General features: G+C 40.2%; 2 protein-coding genes across 8 annotated transcripts in view; both read right to left on the bottom strand.

Annotated features, from left to right (window-relative positions):
* LOC149324222 (ectopic P granules protein 5 homolog) overlaps positions 1-11,413 on the bottom strand; it is a 77,323-nt gene extending 65,910 nt beyond the window's left edge. For all 4 annotated transcript variants that reach the window (XM_089497849.1, XM_089497867.1, XM_089497858.1 and 1 more), the window contains exons 1-2: positions 11,298-11,413; positions 5,294-6,178 (exon numbers count right to left, since the gene is read on the bottom strand). In XM_089497849.1, coding sequence (XP_089353975.1) covers positions 5,294-6,178; positions 11,298-11,354 — 942 coding nt within the window. In that variant the 5' untranslated portion in view covers positions 11,355-11,413. The remainder of the gene's footprint in view (positions 1-5,293; positions 6,179-11,297) is intronic.
* Positions 11,414-16,315: 4,902 nt separating this feature from the next.
* Positions 16,316-22,721, bottom strand: part of LOC149324221 (proline-serine-threonine phosphatase-interacting protein 2-like) — a 55,064-nt gene continuing 48,658 nt past the window's right edge. For 2 of the 4 annotated variants that reach the window (XM_089497818.1, XM_089497840.1), the window contains 3 exons: positions 21,895-21,929; positions 20,719-20,781; positions 16,317-19,676 (listed from right to left, as the gene is read on the bottom strand). In XM_089497818.1, coding sequence (XP_089353944.1) covers positions 20,729-20,781; positions 21,895-21,929 — 88 coding nt within the window. In that variant the 3' untranslated portion in view covers positions 16,317-19,676; positions 20,719-20,728. Of the gene's footprint in view, positions 19,677-20,714; positions 20,782-21,894; positions 21,930-22,721 lie in introns of those variants that run through there. The other 2 variants (XM_089497826.1, XM_089497834.1) reach the window with 2 other exon arrangements.

Below are 22,721 nucleotides of genomic sequence, written 5' to 3'. Positions count from 1 at the left end.
GTGTCAGATTTAAAATGTTAATAACAGTACTGTAGGAAAGTGATGCAGAAACAGAAGTGCATACAGCTATTCGGTGTATTAGTATCAAGGTCCCAAACTCTAAAAGGCTCAGGGCCAGGTATTTCAAGGACTGCTTGATCTAATAATGATTTGCCCAAGATTGAAGTTCAGCCAGCAAAGCCCTTCCAGTGGTGCTGTGCAGCAGAAAAGCTTCTGGGGCTACCACACAGGGCAGGGTTTTTGGTGGTGGTACCATGGTTGACCCAACACCTATCTCACTTCTGTCTTTCAGGCACCAGTTAAAAATATATTTATTTGTACACCTTTTGGGAGATAAGCCAAGTGTTTCATTTGTCTTTGACAGCTATTTGGCTGTTACTTTATTACAGAAGATATTGGAAATTTTAGATATATGTAATTAATGATTTTAGGCTTGAGATTTTAGGTATCTGACGGTCACCGTACGCTGGAAGCAATTTGAAGGCACAGAACAACAGCAACATGTGATTTTAACTATATGCATTTTGGTAAAATTATTAGCCACCTTGAGCTGTGTGGTTCAATCCAAATAAAATTAATACTACAGGTTGAGTATCCTTTATCCACAATTTCGAAAACCAAAATCCAAAACCGTCCACATGGGTGGCTGAGATAGTGACACCTTTGCTTTATGATGGTTCAATGTATACAAACTTTGCTTCATGCACAAAAGTATTTAAAGTATTGTGAATAAAATTACTTTCAGTCTGTGTTTATAAAGTACATATGAAACATTAATGAATTTCATGTTTGAACTTGAGTCTCATTTCACTATGTATATGCAAGTATACCAATATCTGAAAAAATCCAAAATAAAAAACACTTCTACTCCTAAGCATTTTGGATAAGGAACATTCAACCTGTGATGGCTGCATCAAATCTAGCAGCTGTGCCCAGAATGTTGTAGTTCACCATTTGCAGAGTTCTAGCAGTCTAAATAATGTTTTTGTTTTTTTAAAAAATGGCTATCTTTTAGTGTAATACACAGAGCAATAAGGACAGCAGCATACTAAGATAAACTTTGTTTTTAAATACAGCTCAATTTATGTTTACCTTTCTGCCCCAGAAACTTATTTTGAATAGAGGTGCATAATTTGTGGGAGACATGTCTGGAAAACATGCAATAGTATCTTCTAAACAGTATCTTCTGGACCTGAACAGACAGGTCAAAATAAAGCCACTTCGGATCACTTTGGAAGTATGCTGTTTAAATGCTGCATGCGTCATAAGAGGCCGGAAACTGTACCAAAGCCATGCTCCAGATCTAAGGACTAGAATACAGCTTTGGCATAGCTTCTGGCCTTTGAAGATATGTGTGTCATTTAAACAGCATACCTCCAAAGTGACCTCAAGCAGCTTTATTTTAGCCTGTCTGTTTGGGCCATTCTGAAGCCACTGGATGTAAGAATCACTACCCTGGGTTCAACATAATGGCTCAAAGTCCACACTAATTAAGATTGCACTGCTATACCCATTTTCTTGGGAGTAAACCCCACTAAACTCAGTGGGACTTACTTCTGAGTAGATATGTATGGAACTGTGCTACAAATGTATGGATTACAAATGGATCACACCATTGTTCCTCCACCAGTCTCCTTGATTATTGCTGTGTGACTTCAACCTGCTTCCACGTTACAGGGACCCTAAGGCAAACATACCATGGGTTTTTCTTGGCAAGATTTGGTCCTTGGACTTTGCTTTCCTCTGAGGCTAAGAGAGTCTGACTTACCTAAGATCACTCTGTAGGTTTCCATTGAGAAGTTGGGACTGAAACCCTGTTCTCGAAAATCATACTGCAACACTCAAGCCACTACACCATGCTTTTTCTCACAGTCTTCTTTGTAGAGACGTGTTTTCTTCTACTGGCCTGTAATTAGGCCAATAGCCAGCCTTTCCATGCAAGAAGGCCAGCATGCATGTGGCCAGCATGGAAATACAGGTTATTAGAAACCTGTATGAGCTTGTTTACAAGGCTGCCATAGAAGAGGAATGGGAAACTCTGGTTCACTTGATATTTTGGACTTCAACCTCCAGAAGTCTTAGCAAACATAGCCAATGGTAAAGGCTTATAGCAGATCTCACAAATGCACAACTAATTGCTCAAGATGGTCAATGCCTCACCTTTGCCTGTTGCACAACGGCACAGTAACCCGCCAACCATCAAGTGAAATTGCAAGAAACTGGTGTCATGCCTCCTTTCAACAACTTCTCATCAGACAAAGAACAAGCCTTGCCCTGCCAGTATGAAAGGAAGGGAGGCCAAAGACCCACCCAGTCAGACAGCCAAAGGCTAGCCAGGTTCCTCTTCCACTGTGCAAAACAGCTCAGGCTTAGAACAAGATAAAGAATGGCTGCTCAGGCCTTAAGAAGGAGGCAAAAGCAGCTAAACTTAAATCCTCCCCCATCAGATTCAGTGTGTAGCTCCTCAGGAGCAGGAAATCAAAGAACAACTGAGAACAGTGGGGAAGCCAGGTGAGACTAGGAGCCTTAATGTTTATAAAGAGGCCAACTTTCTGTCACTGTTCTTTGTCTTCATTTCTTCACGTACAAAGGGAACTTGTAGCACCTGTGAGACTAATTGTGCAAAAGAAATAGCATAAGCCAGGGATAGGCAACCTGTGGCCCGCGGGCCGGATGCGGCTCGGCAAGGCCTTGGGACCGGCCCCAGCCTGGTCCTGCCGCTGATTGCCGCCGGAGCCTTTGGCCTATCAGGAGGAGGCGGGCAAGGGGGGCAAGCGGCAGGCAAGGGGAGCAAGCGGCGGGCAAGGGGGGCAATTGTCTATAGAAGCCTCCGAAACATGCATTTATATTAACATTTTTTAAAAAATCAGCAAATTTTTTAGCGTGTCCTCCATATTTTAAAAAAAGTGTCCATTTGAATTTTTTGTCCTACATTTGTCCCGGTTTATTTATTTAATTAATTTTTTTTTTAAAAAAATATTTATTTATTTTTTGGCTTCGGCCCCCCAGTTGTCTGAGGGACAGGAACCCAGCCCCCGGCTCAAAAAGGTTGCCTACACCTGGCATAAGCTTTTGTAGACTTGGGGGCGAGACAGTCCGTCCCTTTAGAGGTGTCCCGCTGTCCCTTTCCTCACCAGATCAGGGCCATGGCAACTGCATGCCACAGTTCTGATCTGGTGCAAATGCCACTCCTTTTAGTGCCGGCAAATATCTAAATGCTGCACCAAATGAGTGCCATGCGGTTGGGTGTGTGAAATGACACTGGCGTCGGGCCATGCAGTGTTCAGAAGCCACACTCCCACTTTGCCCCAAGGCCGGCGTTAAATGCCTGTCTGTTTAGCCCCTTGGTCTACTTTTTCAGAAGCATGGATGGCACCAGCTCACTCCATACATCTGAGAATGTTGACCAAGTCTGTATGCTAGAACATCTCTCACACCGTTAGTCTCAAAGGTGCTACAAGATCCCTTTGCATATTGATATTCCAAACTAACAAGGCTATGTCTCTAAATTCTCAGTTCTTCATGCATTTCTGTTCATCATCACTGACTCCCACCCCAACTGTTTTACAACCATGCTTGTTGCTGAACCCTTTGGACATTCTCCTTCATTCAGTGACAACATAGTCCTTGACACTGCACTTGTCTCGGCACAAACTCTTCACTCTTCTCTATCACAGCATTTCCAGCCTCCTGGTAACTAAGGGGCTCAACAAACCATCCATTTTCCCTCAGGAGCAAGTCCACAGCAACCAAACCAGGCAGACTCCCTCCACTCTAAAAAGAACCCGTTAAAATTGGGTTCATTTGGGCGCGTGGGGAGGACGTCATCAGTGAGCTATTGGCGCACTGTGACACCTCCACAACGCAAACACAGCGCCCAGAGGTGTAGACGCGGCGCTGTGCTTGCATCATGCACGCGTGCCACGTATGGACGGTGCCACGTAAAGATGGGGTTTTCCATATGTATTAGGGTTTCAGAGCGTGCGGTTCCCGCACGGTCTGGAACACTAATTTCGGCACCAACACAGCACTTGTGGCTCATCTGTTTCAGGCCTAACTCATCTTTCCTAGATCTCTTCCCATCCACTCCCGGCTCTGAACAGCTGGACTCTGTATTGACAAGAATTGCATTTAAATCAGAGCAGGACACAGTTATGCCTATATAACTCTGCTTGTGCAACCCTGATTAGTATACCATTCTTGTGCAACTGCCTAAAAAATGCCACCACATGAATAACAGGATTTACACTATCAAAAGTCGCCAAAACATTTACAGTCAAAGCCACTTTTCAACAGTAAGATTTCTCCCACAGAAGAATTCAAATTAGACATTCCCCAAAGGTAGACCATGTAATTTTAGTGAATGTATTAGGTGCGGTACAAACCGCCCCTTTGGGGCGGCCTGCACCTGCCCCTTTCCATGGAGGACTGGGGCCAGGGCAGCCTCACCGGCAGCCCAGAGGCCCCAATCCAGCACTTTTCCACGTCACGGAGAAGCGGCAAAATGCCGCTTCCCCATGGCCTAGAAAAGGAGTGTCCTTGGCTCTTCATGGTCCTAAACACCCCGGGAGCCAAAGCCATGGGAGTAAGGGGCCACTCGGCTCTTTTCTTCCTGGCTTCATTCCCACAGCCTTTTGGTGGCTGCAGGAACGAGGCGTGCGCCCAGAAGGAGCTCCTTTTCAGAGCTCCTTCTCACTTTGCAGCCAGGCCGCCATAAGTGACCTGGGGCAATGCGAAGACATCACACCCGCGCCACACCGTTTGGACGCAGTGCATGCATGACGTCATAGTGGTGGCGCCCATGTACACAGGGCACCGTCATTATCGCCCTGCCGGCACGTACTAGGGTTAGGGAGCGTATACATGGTGCACGCTCCCTAACCCTAATACCAGTGCTGGTATGCCGCTTGTTGGCTGTCTGTACCATGCCTTAGACACCAGGATTGGAAAAAAGTTTTGTTTTTTTAAGCCCCCTTCTTGGACTATAAAATAAAGTAATTAAAAAGATGCAACTGACACTAGATACTGGTCTATGAAAAAATGAACAACTGTCAATAAATGATTAAGTTAAAATTTTAAAATTCAAATAGTACGAGGGTTGGAAAAGGATTGAAAGAGGGTTGGAAAATAGCAATAACAACCAAACTTTTTTAAAAAATGAATAATCAATTTAAAAAACTAGGAGTTGTTTGATTTTTTTATCATGTGGTTTAAACCATAGATTAAGCCATGGTTTAAACCAATTTGGCTTAAACTAGCCAACCCTGATAGAAACCAGTTTTCCCTACTCCACCTGGACAGTCTGTTGCTCATCCTTGAAAGTCCATAGGCGACCTTTGGCATTTTTGCAATCTGAGGTCAAGGTTTGCAGCTCTGCCTCGGCCAGGAGAAGCTGCTTCCGGCAGCGCCAGTAGTTCAGTAACAACTCAAAGAACTCATGCCTGTCTTGATGTGCAACACTCCCAAACTCCTCCACGTAGGAATCGACATTCTCCAGCCAGGAACACGGCTCAAAGACCTTCAGTTGCTCTTTGGTAAAAGCCACCAGCTGTGGTTCTACTGGAATCTCCGGATAAAGTCTCCCTCCTTTAGGCAACGGGGTCTGGATGGAAAGTTCAGACAGTCTGTCACTGAATAATTCCAATGGCAAAGCTGGATATAGTTTTTTGAAACCAGAGTTTGGAACCTGTTCTTTGGCTTCTTTGCTGGCGACACTGATGGAGGCAGGAGCCTCTTCTGAACAAGAAATAAATGAATGTTTTGCATCATCCTCAATATTCCCTGTTTCTGGCTCCTGCCCACTTTCTTCGGTTGAAGGTACACAAGGAATCCTACTTTCTGATAGGTTAGAGCTTGCCTCTTTTGCTTCCACGAGGCTGCTCTGAGTATTGGCTCCTTCTCCTCCCATGTTTTTTTCCTCCTGCAAAGCTTTTTTGAGTTCTTCCACCTGTATTGGGGGCTTTGACAGGGGGGTTGCTAGAGATTCTTCATGATCAAGGGCTGCCACATTCTGTGGGGCATCACACGCAGTTTCTCTTTCCTTTGCTTCACTATCAAGCGTGGACTCTGGAAGGTGTTCCACCTGGGATTCGTGGGACTGGAAAGATCCTTCTTCATCTTTAACTGTGCTGGGAAGGAGCAGTGGGGTTACGATTCTCTCCTCCTTTTTCTTTTTTTCCTGGTGGAAAGGAAAAGAGTAACAACTAAGGTTTGGTATCTGAGCAGCAACAACAGCTATGTGCTAGTAAATTAAGTCTAATGATAGTACGTCTGGCAAGCTGTCCTATTTCTACTTTAGACCTCAAATCAATCAGTTAATCGATTACAGTAATCATATTTCTTAAACACTTTTTTCTAAGAAAGATTCAAGCTATCATATAACTTAAAAAATCAAAAAAATCAAAATAAACAAAGCTTGAAAACTATTATTATTATTATTATTATTATTAAAGGTCTCATATAAAACTATATCTCTCACTTAAATTATAAGCATAATCATGTGCCATTAGGATAATTGCAGCCTTTCAAATGACTGTGAGTAGGACATGGCACCAAAAAGGGGGGGGGGGGTAGAATTTAGAGGTAGGCTCCTCTTCTGCAGGATGGTATGGGAGCCAGATGAATAAATATTGGTTTGGGCTAGTAACCTTTCTAAACTAAAAACAGGGTGTATACAAAAGTTCACAAAAGTTTTTATATTTGCATAATTAACTTCAGATTTTCCATCTGCACTATTTGTAAATTTTTATTATTTTATGCATCTGAATGCCAGACTTCACCCTCTGTTCCTAGGATAGGCTGCCACACATGAAAGCAGAACAGGTTGAATTTCTCTTATCCGAAATGCTTTTGACCAGAAGTGTTTGGGATTTTTTTCAGATTTTGGAATATTTGCAAAAACATTATATGCTATCTTGGAGATGGAACCCAAGTTTAAACAAGAAATTCATGTTATGTTTTGTTTACACCTTATACACATAGCTTGAAGATAATTTTATACACAATATTTTTAACAATTGTCTGCATGAAACAAATTTGTGTACAATGAATCACCAGAAAGCAGAGGTGTCACTAACTCAGCCACAATTTTGGATTTTGGAGTATTTCGGAATTCCAAATAAGAAATACTCAACCTGCAAAATATTGCTTGGTTTGGAGGTTTTGTGCTTTAGCTGCTAGCATCTTACACATGCACACATGTGTAATTTGATCTTCTGATTTATTCTGCTGCTCTTAAATGTTTGCTAGCCACTTCATAATGTTCCACTGTATATTTTAAACGTTTTAAGTTTAAGCCACCTTGACACTTTTGTGACAAGTAAAATGCCTCCAACAAAAAAACTTCCTACTTCTTCAGTAGATGTCTTTTGCTTATCTCTATGAGTAATACTTTTCTGGGTTACTGTTTTGTTTTGAAGAGCCAACATGCTGAATACATGACAACAGTATACTGAAGTACCATGTGAGAGTCACAGTGCTGCTGGAAGGGATGCAAAAAAACATGATCAACCTCTCTTCCCTTTTTTTTCTTTTTCTTTGCAGGCCAGGGATGTTCAGTGTGTAGCTTTGGGGCCAAATGTGGCATGCCAGGCTGTTTTTGTGGCCTTCAACTCCTCCAGACTGTCATTTTTTCTAGCTAAAGAAAAAGTGTGATTTGTCTCCCCTAGCAGCCTTTTTAGTAGGATAAACTTGCACACTGCTTCACATCAAAACATACCTATTTTTTATTTGATTCCAGAGGCTTCTGGTTTTCTCAGTTAATAACTCTGACAATCCATGTGGTTGCTATAGGGTTCCAGCGGCACAAAACTGACCTCTGAACCTGCTAAGATTGCCCACTTCTTATTTAAGTAGCAAAATAACTCAATCCACAACGGAAATGAGACTTCATGAACAACCAAGACATTGTAATAAGAGAATTCTAAGGCATCCATTGCTTTCGTTAAAAACATACATGTGCACATACACCATTCATTTCTTGCAATGATAGCAAGTTTCTATCCAAACCTAGTCCAAGGTGTTTTGCTGCCTGAAGAAGAGAAACAAATGGTACCCGCTCTTTGCAGACACACCCCAAGTCAAGGTATATTCAAAACAAAACAAGTTATTCTGACATGAGAGGTTAAAATAAATGTCAGTCACCTCTCTGTTCACTCAGTTGGCCCTCCTTATCCACGTTTTTTTTACCTACTGATTCAAGCATCCACTCCTTGGGGGTAAAAAATTAAAGTATAAATTCCAAATATCAAATCTTGATTTTGCCATTTTATATAAGGGACAACATTTTTCTATGCCACTGTATTTAATGGGACGTGTGCATCCTTGGATTTTGTTATCCACAGAGGTCCTGGAACCAAACCCCAGCAGATACCAAGAGACCACTGTATATAATGCTGGATGGCCATCTGTCGGGGATGCTTTGATTGAGAGTTCCTGCATGGCAGGGTGTTGGACTGGATGCCCCTTGTGGTCTTTTCCAACTCTATGATTCTACAATTCTATAATAACAATACAATTAAAATACAACCAGCTGCTGCCCAGTCATGACACATCAGACTAGCTGCCTCTCTCTGCATAATGACAGGGCCGGTCTTGTTTCTGTCCTTCATTAATTCAGACACATGCCGATGAAGGCAAAAATCAGGACCAAAGCAAACGACTTTTATTCCTCTTTATAACAGAATCTGGCAAATACCGCAGTCCTCAAATCATATTGACCCTTTTTCTCTTACTTGTCATAAGTGTTTTTAAGTGCTTTTCTCTTTTTTTAAACTGTGTTTCATTCTTTTAGCATTACCTGTTTCAATAATTTAGTTCTCTTTTAGTGCTCCCTTTGGTATGTTTTTAACCATACACTTTCCCCTCCACATTCACTGCGGTTAGGGGCACAGGACCTCTGTGAACGTGGAAAAACTGCAAATAACAAAACCGCTATGGTTTTACCTGACAGAAGACCTCTCTAGGAATCTCTAGGTCCTCCAGTGCAACTCTGTGGTCAGCATCTGCCAGACATCGGCCATAGAATCGCGCTGGAGGAGCTACAAATGCCTAGAGGAGTGTTCTCTCTAGGAATCTCTAGGTCTTCCAGTGCGACTTTTGGTTAAAGTTGACCATAGAGTTGTGCTGGAAGACCTAGATATTCCTAGAGAGAACATATTAATAAAACCCATGAATAATCAAATCCGCCAATGTCAAAGCTGAAAATGTGGAGCGATGAGTGTATTGTTCTTTTAAACTGTAAGCCCCAATTTACAATTTGGGGGGAAAGAGCGATGTTTTTGTTATTGTTGTTACTATTACTGACTACTCCAAGATGCCTGTCTTCCTGTCTCTAATTGTTTTAATGATTTAAATTGTATTTTATTATTATTGTTGTATGGGAACTATTATTTTTTAATGGGAGGGAGGAGATAGTAGGATTCATTTTTATATTGTATGAATTTTATTATTGCTGTAAGCTGGCAGGATATAAATTATTATTATTATATGTACACATTAACATGTGTGTGTATATAAATATGTGTGTGTATTTATTACTATGCATATATACATAGTAAATTTAAAGCGCTTTATAAATAAAGGTTAATAATAATAATAATAATAATAATAATACACATATGCACATATGTACATATTTGTGTACATAATAATAACAAAGCTCCTTTCTAAAATGGCTCTGGAGATGCAGCAGAAACGTGCACCAAAATCTAAAACGGACTGCAGAAGTCATCCAGTTTGAGACCGCTTTAATTGCCCTGACTCAGTAATAGGGAATCCTGGGAACTGTAGTTCATTGTGGCACCAGAGCTCTCTCTGATAGAGAAGGCTCAGTGTCTCACAAAACTAGTTTCCCAGGATTCCCTAGCACTGAGCCAGGGCAGTTAAAGCGGTCTCAAACTGGATGGTCTCTGCAGTGTACTTTGGACTTTAAAGAACTGGACCCTGCCTGTGTTGCCTGGAATAACTCACAAGGAACGACATAAGAGTGAAAAGGCAGCAGCACAAAGTCCTCCTAAGGGTTCTGACTTGTCAAAAAGGAAATCCTTTCCAGTTCTGTCATACCTGTTTTTCCCCCTTTGCAGCATTTATTTCTTTTTATTAATATTATAACCTACATAAAATATTATTTAAGAAAACCTTTACATAATATTCCACTTACAATATGTAATAAATCATATTACTTATCCAATCTTTACTGCCTTACCTAAATCTCATTCCTATTAAACCATTTCATATTAACTAAACCATTAATTTTTTAAAGAAAAAAGCCTATACAATTATTATTATTATTATTAATGCCTCCATTCTTCTCACTGCCTTCTTCTCATCGTATACTATTCACAATCCTTCCATAAAGGCATCAAAAGGAGGGCAGTAAAGAAAGAATTCTTGTTCAGAGGAGAAGAGAGGAGTCGGGATGAGATTAGTCAGTGAGGATGTTAACTTATTTTTAAGAAATCTAAGTAATTTATATCTTGGTGTTATTAATGTCCGCACGATGAAAAAATATTAAACTCAGATAAAAGGGAATCATACTTCAAGAATAAAACCAAAATCGAGGAAAAGAAGAATATCGTATTGTTTGTTGTCATTAAAAAAAGAGCCAGTTTCAGTATTAGCTGCTGAATGTTGTGGATGTAATGTTTTTTGTGGTGTTATTGTACATACATATATATGTACATGTTTACTTATGTGCGGGTGTGTGTGTGTATATATATATATATATATGGGTATGTGTTCATTACTATATATATATAGAGGAGCCCTGGTGGCGCAGTGGTTAAATGCCTGTACTGCAGCCATTCACTCAAAACCACAAGGTTGCGAGTTCAAGACCAGCAAAAGGGCCCAAGCTCGACTCAGGCTTGCATCCTTCCGAGGAGGGAGCTAAAAGGAGTACCCAGACTGTTGGGGGCAAATTAGCTTACTTGCTAATTAGCTTACTTGCTGTTCACCGCTATGATCTTTGGAATAGCGGTATATAAATAAAACAAATTATTATTATTATATAACTTATTATATGTATTACTGTCTATATGTACATATATGTATATATACTTATATATTGCTGTCTATATGTACATATGTGTGTGTACATGTGTGTAAACACTTATATATATTGCTGTCTATAGATACGCGTGTGTGTGTGTGTGTATAGGTGTATATATATATATACACACATACATATAAAAGCATGTATGTATGTGTATAAAAGGCTATAGGTGGTTGTGGGAGCTGGGGTCCAGCCCTACGACTGGGACCTCTGAGGTCTGGAGTAGGGGCTGAGGCTGGGTTACCTTGGCTTTGCCCCGGCTGGCCTTGGCTCTGCTCCGGGGCTTCACGGCCTCCGCCATCCCTGCCTCTTGAACCGCCTGCCTTCTGCTAGTTGTTATCGCTTCTTCTGCTGCCGCTCCTCCTCTCCCCCCCCACAAGAGTGTCACGTGATCCCGTGGTCACGTGAGCCCCTCCCCCCGGTCGCGCTTCCGCCTCCTTCGCCCATAGAGATAGTAAACATAGACGATAGCATTTTAAAATTTTAATTTAAAAGAAATAAAAAAAATTATACACGGGCGCAGAAATATGTACATATCTACACACATATATATGCATAGTAATGAATACATACACACACACACATATATATACACACACAGACACACACAGGTGTGTGTGTGTGTGGCAGTGGCAGTGGTCCCCTAACTGTGCCCTTTGAGAGAATTTTGGACTTCAGCTCCCAGAGTCGCAGGTTATTGGCCAACATGGCTGAGGCTTCTGGGAACTGAAGTCCAAAATCTCTTCAAGGGCACAGTTTGAGGACCACTGATGTATAGTAACAAATACGTGCATATATGTATGTGTGCATATGTACGTGTGTGTGTACATACACACATATATATGCACTTATATATAACATAGAAACCTCAAGGGCCATCCAGTCCAACCCCTTTCTGCCATGCAGGCAATCCAAATCAAAGCATACCCAACAGATAGCCATCCAGCCTCTGCTTAAAGACCTCCAAGGAAGGACACTCCACTACATTCCAATGAAGGAGTGTGTTCCACTGTCGAACAGCCCTTACTGTCAGGAAGTTCTTCCTAATGTTGAGGTGGAATCTCTTTTCCTGTAGCTTGCATCCATTGTTCTGGGTCCTGTTCTCTGGAGCAGCAGAAAACAAGCTTGCTTCCTCCTCAATATGACATCCCTTCAAATATTTAAACAGGGCTATCATATCAGCTCTTCTCCAGGCTAAACATACCCAACTCCCACTATATATACTACATACATATAGAATATATAGTAATGCATACACACACATGTATATGTATACACATATATATAAATATGTGTGTGTACATATATATTCATAGTAATGAAGATATATATACACACACATGTACATATGTATAGTAATATATATATATAGTAATGAATACACATGTATACACACATACATATATGTACAATTTACATATATATGTATAGTAATGAATATATATATATATATGTATACACATATGTATATATGTACATATATATATATTTGTCCTTTTCTAAATAAATCAGGAAGGATATATGTGTATATGTTTATGTTATATTTGTACGTATTGTTTTTAATGGTGATGGGTTTATGTAATGTATTGTTAAATATGGTTTTTTTAATGTGTTTTTAATGTATTAAAATTAATAAAGCTAAAAAAAAGTGGTGTCAAACTGCATTATTTCTATTGATGAACCACAGGAAGCCATTTTTTGCGACGGTCAGGAGTGCCTGTTATCAGCTTCAGCTGAACTCTTCCGGCAGGCCTTTCCAGATTAACCATCCCGGCCCAGGTTCCCCGATTCCCTCATTCCTCCCGTGGCCCCATCTTAGTGATGGTCGAGGATCAACAGAGGGATATCAGGGTTTTTAGTTTTAATTGTTGTTTTTATGCTTCGATATTGTGTTTTTAATATGTTATACTGTTTAATACTGTCTTAAGGGGGGGAGGGATAAAGTGTTTTTAATTGTTATATTTTATATTTTACTGTTGTCAACCGCCTGGATTGGTTTCCCATAGGGCGGTATACAAATTATTATTATTATTATTATTATTATTATCATCATCATCATCATCATCTAACTCTGAGGTAGGAAATGTCTCACAATATGCCCCTCCACCCAACAGAATGGTCTGTCTACTTTTTCTCAGTAGTCTATGATCACCTTTTTCCTCCACCAATCGCTATTGAGAGAGAGAGATGAGGGCTGGTTTGGACGCCCAATAGGATCAAAGTAGGGGAGGAAAGGCCTGCGCCTTCAGCGTTCTGGTTTCAGCAGCGGCCCCTGGTGGCTGAGGTGGGAATTGCACCTTCCAAAGACTCCCAACTGGGAAGATGGAAAACTGGAGAGGCTCCCAATACTTTTAATGGTTGTAATAGGCACAGAAATTTCAGCATGCATCAACCAGTCTGGAATCCCATTGTCGATTCATGGGAGGATCAACAGGTCTTTGTTACGTTGCAAAATCTCTCTAGGCTTGGGTTGCCATTTGTCCCGGGAAACTTGGAAAATCCTAGATTGAAAGGACTAAAAAGTCAGTGGCATCCCTAGTGTTGGTGTCAACCAGTGCAGTAACTCATGGTGTCATCCCCGCATTGACCTCCTCTCATTTCACACCATACAGAATCCTTAGTAATGCATTTTTGCACTAATGTTACTCACAAATCGTAATTCCTACATACCACATTCGTTGGTGTGAGGGTCACAGGACCCCCGTGAATGTGGAAAAACCACAACTAACAAAAACACTATGTTTTCACCTGACAGAACAAGGAATCTAGGCATATCTAGGTCCTGCAGTGCAACTCTGTGGTCAACATCTGCCAGACATTAACCATAGAATTGCACTGGAAGAGCTACAAATGCCTAGAGGAGTGTTCTCTCTAGGAATCTCTAGGTCCTTCAGTGCAACCTTTGGTTAAAGTTGACCATAGAGTTGCAATGGAGCACCTAGATGTTCTTAGAGAAAACATATTAATCAAATCCGTGAATAATCAAATCCGCAAAAGTCAAAGCCACACATTGGAGGGACGAATGTAGTTGTGACATAAACAACTAGCAGCATTAAAATTATATCTTCAAATTACAATATCATACGTACAACCTAAATGTATTTACATATACATAGTGAAGATTTGGTTATAATATGGTGTTTTTAATTTTTTTAAAAAAAGAACAGATTTTTTTAAAAAAATCAAATTAAAAAATCAAATAAAAAAAATTCAAATTTGAAATTTTAATTTTAAAAATGTCTGTGTCCTCTCCTTTCTCCTCTCACTGAGCTTCACCCCACTCCTACCATTTCATAAAACATTTTAAAGGGAAGCAGATGAATCCCACAGCCCATTTCTGCCGAAAGATAGGTGTCTGAGGAGCTGTAGTGTCACCTGGTGTCACCTGGTGCAGTCCGAACCCGTCTCACCCCCCTAGTGATGCCACTGCTGAACAGCAATAATTAATGTGTTGAATTTATATACTCAGAACGCAAATTAATAATATGCTTACCGTACATACTTGACTATTAAGTCGACCTCATGTATAAGTCGAGGGCGGGTTTTGGGGCCAAGCTTATGGATTTTCATATGACCCGTGGACAAGTCAAGGGTAAAATTTAGGGGCATGTAACAAAGGATATATGAAGCAAATAATGCCAAAGAACTTACAAAATTCCAGCAGGAATAACTGTTTTTGCTCACACTAAGTGCTGGATGGATGGGGAGGGGGGGTCCAATGTTTCCAGGACAGATTACACTCTTCCCTTTCACCAAGGTTAAAGTACAGTACTTACATTGACCCGTGGATAAGTCGACTCAGATTTCTTGGGTCAATTTTTTGACTAAAATTTCTAGACTTATACATGAGTATATACAGTAATTATAATAATTTGCATCATATACAAGGGGATATGATTGACTGGAATATGGCAACCCTACTTTAAGCACCGCCAGAGGCTAGATATAAGGTATAAATATCAGTCCTAAGTCTAGCCCTGTGTGTGCACAGAATGTATTCCTTGCTGTGGAAGGAAGACCTGGAAGGAAGGGGCCCCCAAAGTTCCCTCCAAGAATGGAGACTCTGGAGTGCTGCCCTCGGAGCTTCCTTCCAGCGAAGGGACGCCCAAGCCTCGTGGTTCCTGCTGCCCCCGGCGCCAGGCCTGGGTGAGCGCGTGTGACCGCTGGGAGAGTCAGAGGGGCTTGCCCAGGCCTGACATTGGGGGCAGCAGGAACCACGAGGCTTGGGTGTCCCTTTGCTGGAAGTAAGGATGGTACTCCTGGAGGGAGCGCTGGGGTCCAGCTGGATGACCTCGCGATCTGTTTCGGCTCCAGACCTGCTGAGGCTCCGCCGCTCTGCTTCCTGCCCTCCAGACTCACGATAGGAGGGCAAAGAAGAGTTGGAGGAGGAGGAGGAGAGGAAGGCAAGGTGGGCTTTGGGTGGCTGGGTGGGGGACAAAGTCCCATTGTTCTCAATGGTCGCGCAGCCATGTGGCCACGCCACCTTTGAGGTCAATGGAACTTGAGCATACGTGGATTTTGTCATACGCGGGGGGATCCAGAACATGATCTCCCATGTATATCAAGGGCCCACTGTATCACTCTAGTGGGAAGGTAACAGCATTCCATGCATTCATGCTGGCCACATGATCACAGAGTAGTCTTCAGACAATGCTGGCTCTTTGGCTTAGTAACAGAGATGAGCAACGGCCCCTACAGACGGACAAGACTAGACAATCTTGTCAAAGGGGAAACCTTTATGGCCAAAAATATATAGATCAAGGTTTCCCAGACTATGGTCCTCCAGGTGTTTTGGGGATGACTAATATAGATGGAAACAATCCTCATGTTACCCAGACTATCGCAAAGCATCCATGATGCTTCCCAAAAATTTTAAAGATGATGTCACTTTTGGTGAGGATCCACCAGTCCTCCCACCTTTCTTTGGGTAACACAACCTCCAAAGTAATCGCCCTGAATTGGGTGTTACTTTTTTGGAATGCAACTACTAGAATCCCCTATCCAGCATGGCCAGTGGCTGGCTTGATTCCAGCAGGCTTACATTCAACTATCATATCAGCCACAAAACACTCTACTCTCAGCTCAGCCTTTTACTGAGAAGCTATTTATACTCACTGACACAGTATTAATACAAGCTATGAATACACCAGACTTTTAAAGGACTTTTGGAACAATGCCTGAAATAACAAATTGTGAACTGTGACACAGGCATTATATGTTTCAATGACATAACTTTCACAGCTTTGTATGGAGTTTTCAATTCATGTTTTATTAACCATCAGCAGCAAGGAAGCAAGTCCATTGCTCTTTCATTTAGTCATATAAACAAATCACACAGTTGTAAGAAGGGCAAGGGGGGATAATTAATAAGAGAATCACCATCATCGGTATATTTATATACTGCTTTCTCATACTATTTTATCACATGGGGAAAATTGGGGGTTTAAACAGCAATTATCCCATGAAAATTGTACAACTGCAATTAACATTTTCACACGACATAGCAATTAAAGTGCCATTTTCCCAGGAATAAACAGGCAATAAACAGTAACAAATCATTCACGGGGAAATCCCTTGAATGATTTGTTGCTGTTTATTGCCTATTTATTCCTGGGGTAATGGCTCTTTAATCACAATGTGTGTGAAAATGTTAATCGCGATTGTGTGATTTTCATGGGATAATCACTGTTTAAACCCTCGATTTTCCCCATGTGATGAAGTCCATAGTAAAATCATTTCGAAAGCTTACAGTAACATCAAAACTTACACAATAACATACAACAACAAAATCAACTATGCAGAATCAGTTCATTGCAATTCATTGTACTGCTTTTGTTTCCAATGTGCAGCTCTCATGCCAACACTTTGGATTCCAGAGATGCGGGGAGACATTTTCTCCACAGCAGAGATCTACCAAGAGTTAGCCATGAAGACTGCCCAGCAGCCTCTCACTTGGAGCTTGAAGCAATTCTAAAACACAAGTCCTAAAACTTTTTTTTTTATCTGTGCGTCTTGCAACTGAGTGGGACCTTGGTGTCCACTGGAGTTTACTTCCAGACCCCTGTGGATACCAAAATCCGTGGATGCTCAAGTCCCATTATATACAAGAGAATAATGTTAGGGCTAGGGTTTCAGTAAAAGTGTGGTTCAGGCTTTAGCAGCATGATAGACTTTGTTTATCCTATGCAGAATGGGTCAAGGAAAGTTCTCCCTTAAAGTGAGATGGTACGGGAGGTGGAGGAGTGACATTCCAGTGCCAAGAGATAAAATGTTCTATCTAGCCCATCCTGGCACCTGGAGATTGGATAAACAATTTGCTTAACTGGCATGGGAACCTTCTCCCCCTTTCCTTGGACCCAAACTCTGTAGGGTAGATGATGACATGGTATTTTCTAGACGATTGTAGAAGAAGGCAACAATATACAAGATGCTAGCACACAAAGCATTCTTTGCCTTGCAGGCAAGCGCATGGCCTGCCTGGCCATCCTGTCTGTATGGCTTTTTCTTTGTTATTATACATTTACCTTTGCTTAAGACTGGAGTGTGATTGATGGACCTATGCTTTACTCTTTCCTATCTAACTTGCTTACTGTACATACTCATGTATAAGTGTAGAAATTTAGGTTCGAAAATTGACCTCAAAAACCCTGAGTCGACTTATGCATGGATTAATGTAAGTACTGTATCTTAACTCTTATTTAAAAGAAGGAACCATCTCCTGGTGTAAAGCAAGAGTATAATATGTGAAGCACTGACTCCCTCTACTCTCTCATCCATCCAGTCTTAAGAATAAGCACAAAGAGTTATCTCTGATATTTTATATCCATATCTCTGATATGGAATTTTATAAGTTCTTTGACATTGTTTTGCTTTGCTTCATCCTTTATATCTTTGCTATATGCCCCTAGATTTTACTCTCAACTTATCTACAGGTCATAGCAAAATCCATAATTTTGGCCCCAAAGCTTGCCCTCGACTTATACATGAGGTCTACTTATAGTCGAGTACATGTGGTAAATAACTTAGCCTTTCTCGAGACCAGGACTGAGTGATCATTTTGTCTGCTTCAGACTCCGAACCCACAACAGCATATTTTTAAGACATGGATGGTTGTATCCATAGATGCAGAATCTGTGGATACCGAGGGCCAACTGTATTCATTCAGTACAGAAGAACACACTGCTCTCTTCCAGCTGTCAGATTTTGGTGGGGATTGTAGCAAGGACAAATTCTGTGGGGAATTAGACTACAATGAGTGGGTCATGGGTGCATGGGCCACTAATGTGTCTTCTCAACCCTGAGAGGTTGTCTGCCTCTGCCCTGGAAATATGAGAGAGGGATGTGTGTTTAATTCTTCCATTCTCTGGCAATCTTATGCCACTATTTACCAGACAAAACCTCATATTTTTCTACGAATCCTCCTTACTGCTGAAGCACCGGGTTCAAAACTAGTAGAACTAGAAAAGAAGATCTGTGTTAGATACCAGTAAATTACATTAATACCCATCAGCAACAACAACACTGCTGTTTCTAAGGTTCCACATCAGTTTATTAAAGAATAAATCTTCAAACACAGATCCTTGCCTCCAAGGAGTGGGGTGCTGGAGTTATGAGATGAAATGGGATATTAGAGGAAGGAGAGAATTAAAGGCTCTAGGTGTGAATCATAGGGGCCTCCAGATGTTGTTAGACTGTAAATCCCAGGAGCCCTAGGTAACACAGTTAATGGAGATGAAATCTGGGAGTTTTAATCCAACAACATCTGGGGGCCTCTGTAATCCCCACCTTCCCAAAGGGAATGAGAAGAATGTGTGGCTTTCTTTAAATGTCAAGGCCTGGCTGCCACACGTTTCCATCTTTCAAAAAACCATGAGGACTAGCAACCACTAGTTTCTGTTTCTAGTTTAAAGGATTCTCAGGAAGTTGAGTTCTGTGCCTCCAGAGTTCAGAGTCCACATAATAATGCAGAAGATTAATTGCTCTGAATATTGGCATTGGACTTTGGTTCCCATACATCATTTCACAGTGACTTACATACAAGTGCTGTCATTTTTAATATTTTTGATTTATTGCTTACGATAATTTAGGCTTTTTCAGTCCTTCTGCTCTGAGCTTCACAGCACTAGGACAAATACCTTTTTAGAAAAAAGAACAAGAAAAGCCATCTCAATGCATACCCCTTCCCCCTTAGGCTCATGTGATGAGAACTAGTTTTCACAATACTGTCCAACATCTCCTTCAAAATGTATGAGACAACATAAATGGATTATCTCATTTTGTCCTCACAACAACCCTGTGAGGTAGGCAAGGTAGAGGGACTGCAAGTTGCTTGAGGCACTGTAGTGAGTTCCATAGCCATGTGGAAGTCCAAACACACCTCCAAAAACTGCTGTGCTTCTACCTGCACCTTCCTTGAAATGAAACTTTCAGTCTGCAGAGTTTGTTGCCAAGAAGTCTTGACCTTTTTTATGTGTCCTCTATGAAGCAAGAATGATCTCTTTTTAAAAAGAAAGAGAGAGAGAACTACTGCAGCCAAAGAAAAAAGTAAATTAGGAAGCACAGCTTTTCTTCCTTACTAGCTTTCCTCATGGAGGTACAACTGGGGGTAACAAAACACCAAGATCTGTTGGAAAAGATGTATATTGTGAGCAAATTATAACGTGTTAGAAGTGCAACAATACTTAGTGAACAGCCTTTTTGCACCCCACAATTATAGCACTCTGATTCTCCTTCTAGGCTGCATTCCATGGAATCCAGGGATGTACAGTTTGGGGAGGCACCAGAGTACTCTGGCAGAGAAATGTAAATATCCCATAGAACTACAAATCTCAGGAATGGCATTACTTTTTACTCCAAACAAATCCCATTCTCAAATATATATACACATATATGTGTATATATTAAATGTGTGTGTTTGTATTAAATACGTATAAATATATTTATTTTAAATTCTTTATTCTTATACCAATACATTACAAAATATTAACACATTTACTACACAAACATACTAACACACTTTCCATACAACACAATACATTCAATACAATATAATACTGACATACAAACCATACAAACATTCTATCCTTCCATACATTACCTACATTCATGCTAAGACTATCTGTATATGCCATATACATATAACGTCTATATCCTGTTCCAACCTAATAACTTTCTTATTTCTACAAATACTTTATTATCAGTTAATAAAGAAACTATCATTTTCTTTATCTATTACTATTGTTATTTTAATCCTTCATTGTGTGGTTAATTCAGTTCTGTATGCCCATGATATCTTACCCTTTGGATTTAACCTGATCTTTGCACGTTTTTTTCTTTATCTTTCTTATGTTTGCTATGTATTCCTTTTTTATATATATTCCACTGTTCATCCCTATTGATTCACTAATTATTCAGTCCTGATTCCCACCCCCACCCCCCTTTGGCTTTTTTCCAGTATTCAATTACTAAATCCCAATCTTCTTTATTATTTTCATTTTTGTCTTTTAGGGTTTTTTAACAGTCTATCTACGTCTCTCACGTCTAATAATTTTTCCAACCATTCTTCTAATGAAGGGATTTGGTGTAATTTCCACTTTTCTGCGTAAAGCAATCTAGCTGTTGTTACCATATACAATACTATAAATATGTATAAATTTAAAACTTACATTTTCTAGGCTAGTGGTGATGTATCAAACTATAACCATCCACAGTAGAGTACTCTGAATCCACTGTAAAACACAATTAATAATAAATTAGCAATGTAACAAACCAAATGACGATGAGCATGAATGGATACCCTCCATCTGTATGTAACATTCACTGATTTCCCAAGAAAAATGAAAAACCTTGTTCTGAATGTCAAGAAACTATGTTACATTATTATTGCTATTATTGTTATTCACTGCCTTTTCCCCAGTTCAGGACTCAAGGCAGCTTACAACAGTAATTAATTAGTTGAATTGCAGTAATTAATTAATTAAATTTAATTACAAAAGTATTTTGTATTTTGAAGTTTTTTTGGATATTCAAATATTTACATATACAAAATGAGATATCTTAGAGATGGGACCTAAGTCTAAACATGAAAATCATTTATGTTTCATATACACCTTATACACATAGTAATTTTATGCACAACATTTTTAACAATGGTGTGCTTGAAACAAGGTTTGTGTACACTGAACCACCAGAAAGCAAAGGTATCACTATCTCAGCCACCTTTGCAAACCATTTTGGATTTTGGAATAGTTTGGATTTCTGAATTTCGGATAAGGCAGAATCAACCTTTATTCATTCTTAAATGTGTTAAGTGATTTGTTAAATCTTTGAGCCTTAAATTCAAAAGATTGTCCGAACCAGGGTAACCCCTTTTAATCAATGGCAGTTACATAAGCATTGACACAAGTTCTCATTCAGTCAATGTGCCTTTGTTCAAGATGTGATTAACAACAGGATTTAGTCCTACATTTTAAAAAATAATTAACATTACAGGAGACAATGCATTAAAGTAGCAACAAATGTTAATCAAAATAACACTGCTACTCTTTAACGTTTTTTTAAAAATCGGTGACAATTTTTTCTTGCATCGGAGGTAAAAATTAATTCTCTACAAATTAGCTAAACATGGATGAGGATAAAGGGTCAAGTAGCTATGGCTACTGCTTCGCATCCTGCCTCCCACCCAAAATTGTTCCATACATCTGTTGCAGCATATGCAGTAGGATCTGATTTGATTCCAAAAGTTATAAAGGAGAAGAAAGGCACACATGAAGGAAAGATTCCCCAAAATAACGACAACATCAGTATATCTCAATTCACACAAAGGCAACAGTTTTGCTCACTTGGTCTGCTGGCTGGAACTGGTAACTGTGGCCTCCTGCAGAGGAAAAGGAGAAATGAGACAGAGAATACATTATTGTTGCTATTATTATTAATAATAATAATTATAACTGACAATAAAATTATTATCTAATTTTATTATATTTAAACATGACAGAAGTACAGAAAAAGGTTCTCAGACTGCTTCCACACTGCAGAATTAAGGCAGTATGACATCACTTTAATTGCCATAGCTCCATCCTATGGAATCCTGGGATTTGTAGTTTGTTGGGGCACCAGAGCTCTTGGCTAAATCCCTCACAAAATCCCAGAATTCCACAGCATTGAGCCATAGCAGCTAAAGCAGTGTCAAACTGCATTAATTCTGCAGTGTGTATGCCACTACATAAAATGATATTAGAGTGTAACAACAGAAGGAAAATAAAAGCACAGGAAGAGAAAGACACCACATTTATGTCTGATTTCTTTGAAAGCTGGCCAAAAACAGAACAACTAATAAAGCCCAGGTTTTAGAGCACCCTTTCTCAACCTTTTTACCCTGGAGGAACCCTTGAAATAATGTTCAGGAAGGAATCCCTGCATAAAATTTATTATGTCTACAACGCAAAGAAAGTGGGATCCTCCCCATTCACAATCTTTCATAGAATCCTTAGCAACCTTTCACAAAACCCTATGATTCCAGGGAACCCTCGTTGAGAAACCCTGTTTTAGAAAAGGGAAAGGTTACGTTTTTTACTGCCACTCCCATAATACCCTCGCCAGCATTGCCAGTGTCCCAACTTTTCAGAGCTGTGCATCTGGTATTTATGTAATCCCAGCTGAGATTCTA

This window comes from Sceloporus occidentalis, unplaced genomic scaffold (genome assembly GCF_023333645.1).
Source record: "Sceloporus occidentalis isolate IW3139 unplaced genomic scaffold, rSceOcc1.0.p SCAF_1, whole genome shotgun sequence".
In the NCBI taxonomy this organism is placed as follows: domain Eukaryota; kingdom Metazoa; phylum Chordata; class Lepidosauria; order Squamata; family Phrynosomatidae; genus Sceloporus; species Sceloporus occidentalis.
This window is presented reverse-complemented; position numbering and strand designations above follow the sequence as displayed.